This window comes from Vicia villosa, linkage group LG3 (assembly GCF_029867415.1).
Source record: "Vicia villosa cultivar HV-30 ecotype Madison, WI linkage group LG3, Vvil1.0, whole genome shotgun sequence".
Classification (NCBI taxonomy): domain Eukaryota; kingdom Viridiplantae; phylum Streptophyta; class Magnoliopsida; order Fabales; family Fabaceae; genus Vicia; species Vicia villosa.
In genome coordinates, this window is record NC_081182.1 from 204,152,677 (window position 1) to 204,166,850 (window position 14,174).

The 14,174-nt window shown below is 32.8% G+C and overlaps 1 protein-coding gene and 1 pseudogene across 1 annotated transcript; both read right to left on the bottom strand.

Annotated features, from left to right (window-relative positions):
• Nucleotides 1–1,369: 1,369 nt before the first annotated feature.
• On the bottom strand, nucleotides 1,370–7,133 carry LOC131593355 (disease resistance protein RPV1-like; annotated as a pseudogene).
• A 2,584-nt stretch (nucleotides 7,134–9,717) lies between these two features.
• Nucleotides 9,718–11,594, bottom strand: LOC131657167 (probable WRKY transcription factor 19). Its single transcript, XM_058926645.1, has 3 exons — nucleotides 11,492–11,594; nucleotides 11,033–11,305; nucleotides 9,718–10,640 (listed from the first exon to the last, which is right to left on the bottom strand). Exons 1-3 carry the CDS (start codon nucleotides 11,591–11,593, stop codon nucleotides 10,083–10,085), a joined length of 933 nt encoding a protein of 310 aa, XP_058782628.1. The 5' UTR covers nucleotide 11,594; the 3' UTR covers nucleotides 9,718–10,082.
• Between the last annotated feature and the right edge of the window lie 2,580 nt (nucleotides 11,595–14,174).

The following is a 14,174-nucleotide window of genomic DNA, read 5'->3' on the forward strand; positions in this document are numbered from 1 at the left end:
GGGGTTGCCCCGGTTGAAGTACGTGCCGAAGTGCGGTAACCATGAATAGCAAATGGTAACATCTCATGCCAATCTTTGTAAGTTACTGTCATTTTATGTACTATCTTCTTTATGTTCTCGTTGGCGGCTTCCACTGCGCCATTCATCTTTGGTCTGTAGGGAGAAGAATTGTGGTGCTTGATCTTGAACAATGTGCAGAGTTCAGTAATCATCTTGTTATTCAGGTTGGTACCATTGTCTTTGATGATCCTTTCGAGGATGCCATACCGACAGATGAGGTTGTGCTTAATGAATCGGGCCACCACATTCTTGGTAACGGAAGCAAATGAAGCAGCTTCTACCCACTTGGTGAAGTAATCAATGCCCACGAGGATGAAACGATGTCCATTGGAAGCAGTAGGTTTGATTTCCCCGATCATATCAATGCCCCACATTGCAAAAGGCCAGGGAGCAGTCAGGACATTCAGCAGAACTGGAGGTACATGTACTTTGTCAGCGTAAATCTGGCACTTGTGACAAGTTCTGGAATGCTGATGGCAGTCAGTTTCCATAGTGGACCAGTAGTAGCCCGCTCTCAGGATCTTTTTAGCCATACTGTGTCCACTAGAATGAGTTCCAAAGATACCGCTCGTGCTCTTTTTTCGGTTTGTAAAACTTGGTTTCTTGCTCTATGTTTTATAATATATGCTTTTTGTTTTGCTACTAAATAAAATAAATTTAACGATATATGAACATATATGAATTTGGCTTGGGACAAAATTGAGATATGACATTAACAACATATCACTGCTACCTAAATAACTAGAATATAATGTCATCTGACTTAATCTTTCTATGATATGATCATGTGAGTTAAGAAATGTAGTTTGGCCTAACTCATCCCTACAAAATTATATTGTCCGATGTAAGACTCTTAACACACTAAACCATAATACGTGCCCATAGGATCTTAAACGAAACTCTTGATACCATGTTAAGAAATGTGGTTTGGTCTAACCCATCCCTATAAAACTGACTAGTACGGTGAGGATTGCCCCTACTTATAAGGACATGTTCAAACCATATATTATCTGATGTGAGACTCTTAACAATGTGCACAATTACTCTTTTTCTTCAATCAATATTGAACACAAGATATAAAATATGTCACCTTCATATCCAATATCATATTCCTTGATAACTGAATATGCTTCGTAACAAAAAACAAACTCAATATCTTCTTACTTTCACTTATTTTAAAAATGGTCATGCATTTTACTTATTTTAAAAATGGTCATGCATTTTACGTTATATTCCGTCAATGAACTCATAAATATTAGTCTATGTCCCATATATGAAGGTGGAGCAAATCTCGTGATTGTCCCTTAAAATTAATAGATTTATGGATACAAAATTTTACATAGTAGGGTAAGACTATACTAACACTAAATTTTCTTCAAATAAACAATCATTATTCAGAAATTTAAACTCTTAATCATCATAACTGACAGTTAGTTATTCAGTTATGTAGTTAGTTATTTTGCCCTACAAGCTTTGGTACAATGCATGTCATACACCTTAGAGTGTTACTCATTCCTTGTATATATACTACGATGTTATCACTCACCATGTAAGAAAAATCTATTCCTTTATCTATCTTCTTCTGTGTGCTCCTTGTTATTTGATAATAAAGACCAACAAAAATCTTTGTGATAGCGTATTTTAATTTCCTGAGCCTCATAAGTCTCGTCGAGGATAAGATTTTGCAGTGCATCATCTTTATTATCTGAGGCTGTACTAGCACAAAATTGGTTCATGACGCTGAACATCAATTTGTCAAAATCTGCAAAAGGGTGAAAAAATTATTTAAGCAAAATGTTAGTCTAGCATATGGGGAAAACAATGCCATGGTGTGGTATACTACACATTTCAATATGATACATTACACTAGGGGACTAGGGGGCGGGAATAGGTTAGGTCACACCAGTAACAGAATCTACGGTCTTAACTTCATAGGTCAAGACCGGGTCAAGATTTTTTAAGTAGAAAAGACTCAGGTTTTTTTATAAGCCTAATTAGTTAAATAGGCTAGACCACATGTCCTAATAAAAGTCCTTTAAACTTATCAGGTCGACCTATTTTAATAAATATGAATAAATTTATTATTTTTTTTATTATATTTTGTACTTTATATTAAATACAAATGAAAAGTTTAGTTATACTTGAGAATATAAGTTTAAAAAAATCTTATGAATAATGTTATAAGTTATTTTCATAAATTCTCCCAAACAAATAATTTCACAAAACTTATGTTTCTATGTAACCTCAAATAAGTCAATGTAAATACATATTTAGTTTCATTGTACTTTTGATTCAATAGTACATTTAAATATTATTTAAATTGTTTATTTACATATGTGCAAATGATATAGGTTTTAAGCAGACTAATAGGCTAATCAGATCAAAAAAATAAGTCTATGATAGATCATAGGCCAGTCTTAGTCATGGAAATTTTAGCAGACCAAATTTAGACTTGGCAAAGCCTAATTCGACCCAGCCTATTCCCACACATTACTTATTCAACGCGGACACTTATGAAGCTTCAATTTATGAACATTGGTGCAAAGTTATTTATAAGCTATTCATGCAAAATGTTCAATAATATTGAGTGTTTTATGATAGATGTTGAAGTTTCATTTACCACTATAGAGTAAATAAAAAGAACAGGCTGTGTTTGATAATGTGGCATAAGGTCATGAGAAAAAAAAAGTACTCCCTCCGTCTCATAATAAGTGTTTTATTTGAGTTTTGCACGGTTCTTAAGAAAATGATTAGATATGTTGGTTTTAATGAAAAAATTAGTATCATTTACTAAAGTACCCTTATTTATTATAGGTAGTGGAGTAGTTAAAAAACGTGAAAGTTAATATATAGGGGTATAGTAGTAAAAAAAATAATAAATGTTGCATTGATATTCTTTTTTTTTGGTTTATCACCACCGGTTTAGTCCGGTTCGGGGGTCAGTTCTGGCATCAAGTGGTTCCAGCCCCCTCCCGATCGCAGTTGCGGGGGATCGAACCGTGGTTCTCCTTACTAAGTCCAGCGAATGTTGCATTGATATTCTAAAGAGACATTTATTTTGAGAAATAGAAAAAGTGCAAATGAGACACTTATTATGATACGAAGGGAATATATTCTTACATTCTGATAACTCAGCAATTGCACATCCCTTGCGGTTGTCATTGAAGAGTTTTCTCCTGAACTGGACAGCAAAAAACATAAATAAAAAGAAGCAACTTAACATACCTAATCTTCCTATCAGGCAGAAATAAACAGAGCCTAATATTTTTCACCTTTTCATAGTGGAACCATAAACAGATAATGTTGTTCTATCCAATCTATCTTGGATTTCACTAAAGACCCTAAATCTTTTCATTATTCTCCGAATCTCTTGATTTATTTGATTTCCACAAAATTCAATATTCTGTTTATTTGACAGATAGGAATCAAGACTGTCAAATAAGACGAAATCGTCATTTCCTTTTTCTAGGAACACATATAGGAGAGACCACTTTAGAATCCTGTTAGAGATCAAACCCTGGTGGGCAGTGACACTTTTGGAATCACAGGGCATGCGATGTTCCATCTCACATAAAATCTCCACATGGTTCCACTCATTCTCTGAAAATAAACCCTCCACTTTGCATACTAGATCACAACAAAGCATTTGGTCCGTCTTTCTTTGTTTGTAAAATATGTATTCACATGAAGAAGTGAGTTGCTTAGTGCCATTGATGAGTACATTCAGCTTGAAACTCAACACCATGTTGTCAAAATGATATCCAGGTTCTACCAAACACCATAGAGCTATCCGGGGAAATTTCTTTTGGAACTGAAAACACACAGATGATTCATTCCTTTTAAGAATACCAAAACGTAACTTCTCCTGTAAACACCCCGAACAAATGAGTTCAAATAGAAGATCTGCAAGACTTATTCCATCGAAATTCCACCACGGATTACATACTTCTATGACATCTTTGGAGCCATTATTACTAGAATACACATGAAGGAAGGACTTGCCATATTCATTATAAACACACATGGCATTTGCAAACACTTTGGGACTCACTTTTTCTGCATTCTCAGATGTTTGAAATCCCCTACAACCATAAGAAGTTATTATATCAAGTTTGGGAAATACGTAACTTGGAAGCTGAATCATCTTTCGGCATCCCCTCAAGAACAAACGTTGGAGGCCAACCATTTTTACAATTGTAACAGGCAACTGTTTTATTGCAGTCTGGTCTAAATAAACATCTTTTATGTTCTCCATTACTCCAACTACTTCAGGGAAACTCTCGAGTCTTGAGCAACCCCTTAAATCTAAAGTCTCTAGAGATGGCAAATTGATTTTGGGAACCAAACTTTCTAGTTGATTGCATCCTTGAGCACTTAATAACACAAGTCTGTCGAGAAACCCAACCGATTCATGGATTTTATATAAATTAGTGCAGTAATCAAGACACAGTGCCCCCAAATTTGGTACTCTAGATAAGCTAGGTATTTCAACGAGAAATTTGCAGCCTTCAAAATCTAGAAAGTTCAACATCTCAAACACCTACAGAAAAATAGAAGCCTCAAATTGTTAAGTATCAACTTTAAATAAATATTATTTTAAACCAAAGTGAACATGTTCACCATATAATTATTTTTAAAAGGAGGCATACCTTGAGTGAATCAATATGTTTAAGGCAACTTTCAGGCAGGTTAAGTATTGCAAGATTCTTGGGATTAAATTCGGATGGTAAAGAGGATAATTGATATCCGCTCCAATCAAGCACTTTCAAACTATTTGGAAGAATTTGAGGACCTTGGGAAAACCGTCCATTTCTAATTATAAGAATTTTCAAGTTCTTCATTTGACCGAAGGCTTTTCCATACCATTTCACTTCTTTGATTTTGTGCAAGTCGCAGATTATGACTTCTATTGAATCAGTTCCCTTTCAATTCCAAATTACAATTCAAACAAAAATTAAAGGTTGAGAATTTGTAATCTACATCTATGGTTGTAAACACAAATTTCTAAATCATTATGTTTGTCTCTACTAATAAATTTCAGCAAAAATGTATAAATATAAGAAAGCAAAGAGGGTATACTCTAACTAGCATACCTTGTTTTCTTCTAAAACATGAACAATATCATCACTAAACCATAATCTACTGCGTCATCCAGGCACCAATGCTGGTTCTTGCCTCACAATTTTTCTGCCCATATCTTGAATCAAGTCGTGCATTCTAACACAACCATTGTTATCAATTTTCATGAGGGATTTGTCAATAAGCTCATCTATGCCATTTTCCGCATGAAAACCACGCAGGTATAATATTTCTTTGACATAGCCTATTTCATAAGAATTAAAAAAACAAGCTATGTCTAAAAAAATACCCTTTACATCTTCATCCAAATCATCATAGCTAACTTTAAGAATGTCATGGATGTCTTTATGAATGACTCTTTCATATTTATCTAATGAGGATTTCCATACAGCTAAACTTTTTCCACACAACTGAGATCCTATAACCTCCAAAGCCAGGGGAAGACCACGACAATAAGATATTGCACGTTTTGCAATATTCACATAATCTGGATCAATTTGATGATTTCTAAATGCATGCCAACTAAACATATCAAGAGCCTTATCATTTGTTAGTTGTCTAACCTCATATAAATTCACATTCTCATGAGTGGTCAACAAATTCTTGTCTCTGGTTGTGATTATGATTTTACTGCCAAAGCCAAACCAATCATCTCCTCCTACAAGTGCATGCAACTGCTGCACTTTATCAACATTATCAAGAATCAAAAGTACTTTCTTTTTTTGAAGCCTCCTTCTAATTATGGAAATTCCTCTATAAATATCTCCTACTTTAATATCTTTCTCCCCAAGTATTTCAGAAAGTAGTGTTTCTTGAAGGTGCACAAGACCATGATGAGTTTCCCTCTGTCTTATGTCAGCAAGAAAACACACACTTTCAAATTGATCAGCAACCAAGTTATGCACAGCACGAGCAAGTGTTGATTTTCCTATTCCGCCAGTTCCATGAATGCCTACCCTGTTGACTCTCTCATCAGACTCAAACCCAAGGAGAGATACTACTTGTAACATTTGAGACTCCAACCCAACAGGGTTGGTTGCAACATGTAAAGGAACACGGTTGACTTTTAAAAAAATCTCATTCACTATCTTTTCGATAAACTTGTATTCTGATTCAGAACTGCACAATACTAAAGTACATGTAAACTGAAACCAAGTCATTGAATGTGATTAGTGTATTCACTTCAACCAAAACTAATCAAATAACAAAAAATTACTTCTTCAAAAATATATCCTTCAACTAGATTTATATGTTTACTAGTAAAGATCATGTTCAATATTTAATGGATGAGGAAATAAAATAGCGAGAGAAACATATGTGTGAAAAAACAACTAGATTTCATGGATGATTAAGTGAGGTACCCTGGTTTGAAATGGCATCCGGAAACATTAGCAGCTTGACACAAAGCATCCCTCCAGTTATGCACCTTATCCTTGTCATCTTTAAACCTCTTTTCGAGTTTTTCAAAAGCTTCACCATAAGTTCCAGTTAGGTGTCGAATATGGGAAGGATCGACGTCATAAAAAACCGGGAAAAACAACCGTCCTTGTGAGTTTGAGCACTCAAGAATGGTGACAAGTTCAGTCAAACAGAAAGTTGAAGATGCATAGTCTTTGGAGAAAATAGCAATGAAAATTCTCGAGTGTTTAATGGCTTTGAGAAGAGTGGGTGTGATTTTATCTCCTATATGAATTTTTTCTTCATCAAAGAAAGTGTTTATACCTCTTCGATTGAGAGAATTGTAGAGATCACTAGTGAAGTTGTTTCGAGTATCAATGCCTCTAAAACTGAGACAGACATCATAAGTCCAATCATCACATGTGAAAGAACAAGACAATGACATGATACTAGGACCTTCTTTCCCTTACTATGAATCTGCTTAAAGATGAAAGGTTGAAGAAATGAACAGCATGTTGCATTTAGTCTTGTGACCATAAAGAGTACTACTTTCCATGATGATTCCGCGTTGATTTGACATTACTGACTTCTTGTTAGTTTCCTACTCCTTTTTTTTGACATTACTGACTTCTTGTTAGTTTCCTACTCCTTTTTACTACTCTTTCGGTTGCTTTTTAATCGTTACTTTTAAATTTTATATATATATATATATATATATATATATATATATATATATATATATATATATATATATATATATATATATATATATATATATATATATAGGGAGCATATCAAGTGAGAGCATTTTTAAATAAGAGATGAGAGGAAGAAATATCAACCATTAGATTCATCAAGAGAGAGAAATTAATAGTCTCATTAATGTATTAACATTCTCTCTCTTGATGAATCCAATGGTTGATATTTCTTCCTCTCATCTCTCATTTAAAAATGCTCTCACTTGATATGATCCATATATATATATATATATATATATATATATATATATATATATATATATATATATATATATATATATATGAGGAGGGATCAAATTACACCCGAAGAGTTACACCACGAGTTACACTCGTTCAATAACCACATCTCGAATTAATATTTTTTGAATTCAACCGTTGGATTGAAACATAATATCATATAGATCATACCTATAAAGTTTGAGCTTAATCTATAATGATTTACTATATCATCAAGATATCCAAAGATTAACGTCAAAATGAACTTTCATATAATGTTAATTTTGATGTAATTCAATGACATAGTAAATCATTATAGATTAAGCTCAAACTTTATAGGTATGATCTATATGATATTATGTTTCAATCCAACGGTTAAATTTAAAAAATATTAATTCGAGATGTAGTTATTGAACGAGTGTAACTCTTCGGGTGTAATTTGATCCCTCCTCTATATATATATATATATATATATATATATATATATATATATATATATATATATAAAAGAAAAGCTAATGATTATTGTTACTTTTTACACAATAATTCTCTTTATGGTCTAAATGAATCATGGCAGGATGGATAAGTTGGCATTTTTTTAGAAGTGAATCATTCTCCAAACGAATAATGACACTTTTAAAAGAAACAACTTAATTTCAAACCAAATTCTAAAGAAAATGCTCTTTCTACCCATATGTTTGCATCTTATATTTTTTGAAATTCGAAATTGCCCTTTATGCGTTTAAAGATGCATCTTTCGGGCGCATCCAAAATCACACATCAACGATTCATCATATTTTAAATAAAATATGATCTGGAGATGCATCTTCGTACGTTATTTGGGTGCATTCGGAGATACATCTCCAAAATATCTTATAAATGATTTCAAAGCAGCACCATTGTCCCAACGTTGTAATTTTTTATGGCAAAATTATATTAAACAATATATTTGTTGTTGTTTGCAGTGGTCTAAAATCAGTGATAGGTAGCATACTTGACAAGTTTGAAAAAAGTAAAAGTATGTACAGTAACGTTCAAGTTTAAATATGTTGTGTTTGTCAATAAATTTGTATAACCTTGTCCAAACAATATAATTTGTATAAGTTGAATGTATATTAATATTTTGGACAGTGTGTATTAATATCCATAATAGTTTGGATATGGCAAACATTTTGATAAGGCTAGTTATTCATCATTGTGAAAAAAAGTAGCATTCCTTGTTGGAATTTTATGTCAAATATATTGTTGATAAAAATTATAGAAATAGTGCATGAGATATGATGGTATATTAACATAGTTTGTTTGATGTACTGTCATGAGATGTGATGGGTTTGGTCTAAAAAATGGATATTTACACTGTCAATAATTTAGTCAGTTTGCAATTATCCAGCATCCCCTGAACCAAACTACTACCAAATCAAAAACACCTTACACAACTTTTGATTACTCTTTCTTGAAGTGTTTCAATTTGGTGGATGACTCTTTACGTATACATCTAAAAAAATGAACAATGAGACTTAGATAACAATTATAGAACAATGAATAGTTAACAAACATGTAAAGTAAAACAAACTTAAATATTGTATATCACACATTGTAAATAAGGTTTGAAGTTTGCAAAACCAATAAACCAAATCATAATTTGACAAAATCATAGTTCACCTGTAATTCCACGCCAGCTTCCGTTACTCACATCTAGCGCCAGAGACCAAAAGTGCCGACGACAAATTTTTGGGGATGATTCTTTAATGGATTTTTTTACATGAGACTAAAAATGAAAATAGCAAACTTTATAGAGATCTAAAACATATTTAACCCAAACAATTATAATTAGTTAGAATTCAAATTCAATATTAAGTGTAATTATCTAAAAAGAAAATATTCTCATTCCAAAACTTGTAATTACAACCGGCAGCCATTTTAAAATGGGAAGAAGAATGTTTTCTCTTTCTTTTTTGCATTTTCTACATATGATGCATTCTCTTTCGTTTATTTCTTGTATATATCTCTGGAAATTTCTCCTCAGTTGACATAGGAGAATTGGGATTGTCAATTAAACTTAAATCATCCTCTTTGTTTTCTTACATGAGAGACAAAACAGACCACTTCAGAATCCTCTTAGCCGTCCAATCCCGATAGGCCATCGGCCCTTCAAAATCACATGGCATGAGATGTTTCATCTCACATAAAATATCCACCTCATACCACTCATTCTCTGAAAATAAACCCTCCACTTTGCATTGTACATCTCAACGAAGAGCTTGTGCTGTCTCTTTTGTTGTATGAAATATGTATTCACATGAGGAAGTGAGTTGCTTAGTGCCATTGATGAGTACATTCAACTCGAAACTCAACACCATGTTATCCAAATGCTTTTCAGATTCTACAACACACGTTAGAGCTATCCTGGGGAATTTTTTTTGGAACCCAAAACACATTGATAGTTTGTTCTTTTTAAGCTTACTAAAATTTATGATCCCCGTTAATTTCCTAAATTTAGGGAACTCTGACTTACTCAGAGGACTACATACTTCAATGAAATCATTGGAGGTTGTATAACAAGAATACATATCAAGGTAGGTAGGACCATCCATATTCATTACGAACAAGCATGGCATCTGCAAACACTTTTGGGCGCACTTTTTCTTCATTGTCAAATGATCGAAATCCTCTACAACCATAATCTGTAATTATCTCACATTTGGGAAATCTATAGCTTGGTAGCTGGACCATCCTCTGGCATCTCCTCAAGAACAAACGTTGGAGTCCAACAAGATTTTCAAATGTAATAGGCAATTGTTTTATGGCAGTCTGGTCTAAATAAACATCTTTTATATTCTCCATTACTCCGAGTACTTTAGGGAACCTTTCAAGACATGAGCAACCTCTAAGATCTAAAGTCTCTAAAGATGGCAAGTTGATGAAATGAACCAGAGTTTCTAATTGGGTGCATCCTTGAGCACTTAATAACACAAGCCTGTCAAGAAACCCAACTGATTCATGAATTCTATTTAAATTAGTGCAGTAATCGACACACAGTCCCCCCAAATTTGGTACTCCAGATAAGCTAGGTATTTCGGTTAGAAATTCGCACCCTTCAAAATCTAGAAAGTTGAACATCTTAAACACCTACAGGAAAATAGAAGCCTCAAATTTTTACTTATCAACTTCAAATAAACATTATTTTAAGGGTTAATAGTCATTTGCCCCCTGCAATAGTAGCGATATTCGGTTTACCCCCTTTAAAAAAAAATTTTGTTTTACCCCCTATAATATTAAAATTGTAAGTCTTTTGCCCCCTAAGAGGGAAAATTACCCCTGTAAAATATATTTTTTTGATTTTACTCCCTGGTTTTTACACGTTTAGGGGTACCCAAATATTACAGGGGTAAAACAAATTTTTTTTTAAAAGGAGGTAAACCAAATATCGCTACTATTGCAGAGGGGCAAATGACTATTAACTCTTATTTTAAACCAAACAGAACATGTTCACCATATAATTTTTTAAAAAGGATACATACCTTGAATGAATCAAAATGTTTGAAGCAACTTTCAGGCAGGTTAAGCATTGCAAGATTCTTGGGATTAAAATCGGATGGTAAGGAGGATGATTGGTATCCACTCCAATCAAGCACTTTCAAACTATTTGGAAGAATTTGAGGACTTTGAGGAAATCGTCCATTTCTTATTATAAGAATTTTCAAGTTCTTCATTTGTCCGAAGGCTTTTCCACACCATTTCACTTTTCTGTCTTTGCGCAAGTCAGCAATTATGACTTCTATTGAATCAGTTCCCTTTCAATTCCAAATCAAAATTCAAACAAAAATTAAAGGGAGGGAATTTGTCATCTACATCTATTGGTTGTAAACACAAATTTCTAAATCATAATTAATAGTTGATTTCATCAAACATTTGTAGTATATATTAGTCAAAATGTATAAATATAAAAGAGCAAATAAGGGATACTCTAACTAAAGTACCTTGTTTTCTTCCAAAACATGAAGAATGTCATCACTAAACCATAATCTACTGCGACTTCCAGGCTTCAATGTTGATTCCTGCCTCACAATTTCTCTGCCCATGTCTTGATATCAATTTTCATGAGAGATTTGTCAGTAAGATCTTTTATACCATCTTCCGCGTGAAAACCATGTAAGTATAGTATTTCTTTGACATAGCCTATTTCATAAGAATTAAAGAAACAGGCTATGTCTAGAAAAATACCCTTTTCATTTTCTTCCAAATCATCATAGCTAACTTTCAGAATGTCATGGATATCTTTATGAATGACTCTTTCGTATTTATCTAATGAGGATTTCCATACAGCTAAACTTTTTCCAAACAATTGAGAACCTATCACCTCCAAAGCCAAGGGAAGACCATGACAATAAGATACTGCACGTTTTGCAGTATCCACATAACTTGGATCTATTTTTTTATTTTTAAATGCATGCCAACTAAATAACTCAAGAGCCTTTTCTTAGTTTAGCTGTTTGACCTCATAGACTTTGACAATCCCATGAGTGGCCAGCAAATGCTTGTCTCTTGTAGTGATTAGGATCTTGCCGTCGAAGCCAAACCAATCGTGTCCTTCTACAAGTACCTGTAACTGTTTCTCTTTGTCAACATTATCAAAAATCAGAATGACTTTCTTTCTTTGGAGCCTCGTTTTAATTATTGAAATTCTTTTGTAAACATCTCCCACTTTAATATCCTTTTCCCCGAGTATTACAGAAATTAGTGTTCTTGGAGCTGAGCTGAGCTTAGTCCTCTTGTGTTGTTGTAATGGACTTAAAGGTTGAAAGTTAAATGTGTAAAAAACTTGGTGTAAGGTTGTTGGTTTCAAAATTCTTGGAGACTGAAGTAGACAATGTGATTTAAGGTCGAACTATGATAATATATGGTGTGATCTCTTTTACTCTATCTCTTTTTTTTTTTGTTATTTATCTTTTTTGCTACTTAATCTCTATTTGTATCCTCTTCTTAAAATTAACCAACTTAAAATCAATTGTTTTTATATAAAAAATTGAAAATCAAATATCAAAATTCACTCATATGATCTTATGTCTAGAGTGGCTTGTTGAACAAGTGACTTTAGAGACTAATTCATGTTATAAGATTAATCTTCTCAAAAGATCGTATGATAACTTCAAACACTTCTTTTAATAAGAGTATATTTTTGAACAAACCCACATCATTTGATGGTGAAAGATATATCATATGAAAAGCTAGAATAAAAAAGACATAAACTATTGATTTTGATTTGTAGAATTATGTTTTAGATGATCTTTTGTTCCTACTCATTCATTAATAATAGAATGATGAACAAGTGCACTAAGCATTAAAGAGTGCAATTATATTGCTAACTGCAGCAATGTCAAAGAAGTGTGAGACACCCTTGATATGATCTATGGATGTTCTACTAAGATCAAAAGGGAAAGGATGAATACACTAGACCAGAAATTAGAGATATCAAATAAAAATCTCCAAAGATGGTTCTCATATGTTAGTATGTTTGGCAATATTTTTCGAAAATTACATCTCTAAAAGATATCAAATTTTTTTAATAATTTTTTCCTTTTTGAAAATTGTTTTCAAGTGGAAACATGCTCAAACAGTCATAAATAGTCATCAAGTTCTAAGAGTTTGTTTTAGACCGTAAAGAGTATTTTTCTGTTTGAAAATAGGATTAGGGAAAATAGGATTTATATAACTGGGAGGTTAATTGACATACACTTCCTCCTAGATATAGTCGTTCAAAAACACACTCTTTACATCCATTTTTAAAAAGTTTAAAATTCATGATACATGAGAAAGCTAAAAACAATCGTATGGCTTTAAATTGAGCTATAAAGACATAAGTTTCGTCGAAATCTATGCCTCACTGTTGATTAATCCTTTCAGAACAAGTCTTACTTTATTTCTTAAAACATTTTCATCCTCGTCAAACTTATTGTGAAAGATCCATCGGGTTCCAATCACTTGATTAGCCCAAGCTTTGGGAACAAGTTCTTAATTATTGTTTTTTTCAAATTGATTTAACTCTTCTTGTATAGCAACAGAGTATTATTCGTCGATGAGAGATTCATCAACTTCCTTTTGTTCAATTTGAGAAACAAAAGTCATAAAGTTGCATACCCTACTAAGGGAGTGTCGAGTTGTAAATCCCTTAGAAATATCTCCAGTGACATTCTTAATTAGATGGTTTTTGGCAGTCATCCATTCCTAGGAAAGATCCTGAAATTTTATGTTTACTTCTTCAATTTTAAATAAATTCATTTTGACTTCGCTCTGTTTCTTGATTTATTATTTATTCTTCATCTTGCTTTTTATCTTTAAGAGCCGTTTTCTCCAAAGTAACTACACAATCAACAACTTCAACCTCTACAAACTTGGAGTTAAATCATCAAAGGTAACATGAATTGATTATTCTATTATTATAATTTTTTATTGAAAACTCTATAATATTTTGATTTCGATTTCATTCAACGGGTACCAAAGCACTAAGATTCTAAAAGATTAAATGGTTTAATCGCCACGCATGAAGGCACTCATGATATTCTAATTTTAGGGAATGTTAACTATGAAGAAAATTTTGAAAAAGAACCTTGAACAAGATAGGCTGGAATTTGAAGCCAAATGAATGAAAATTAAACATGGAAA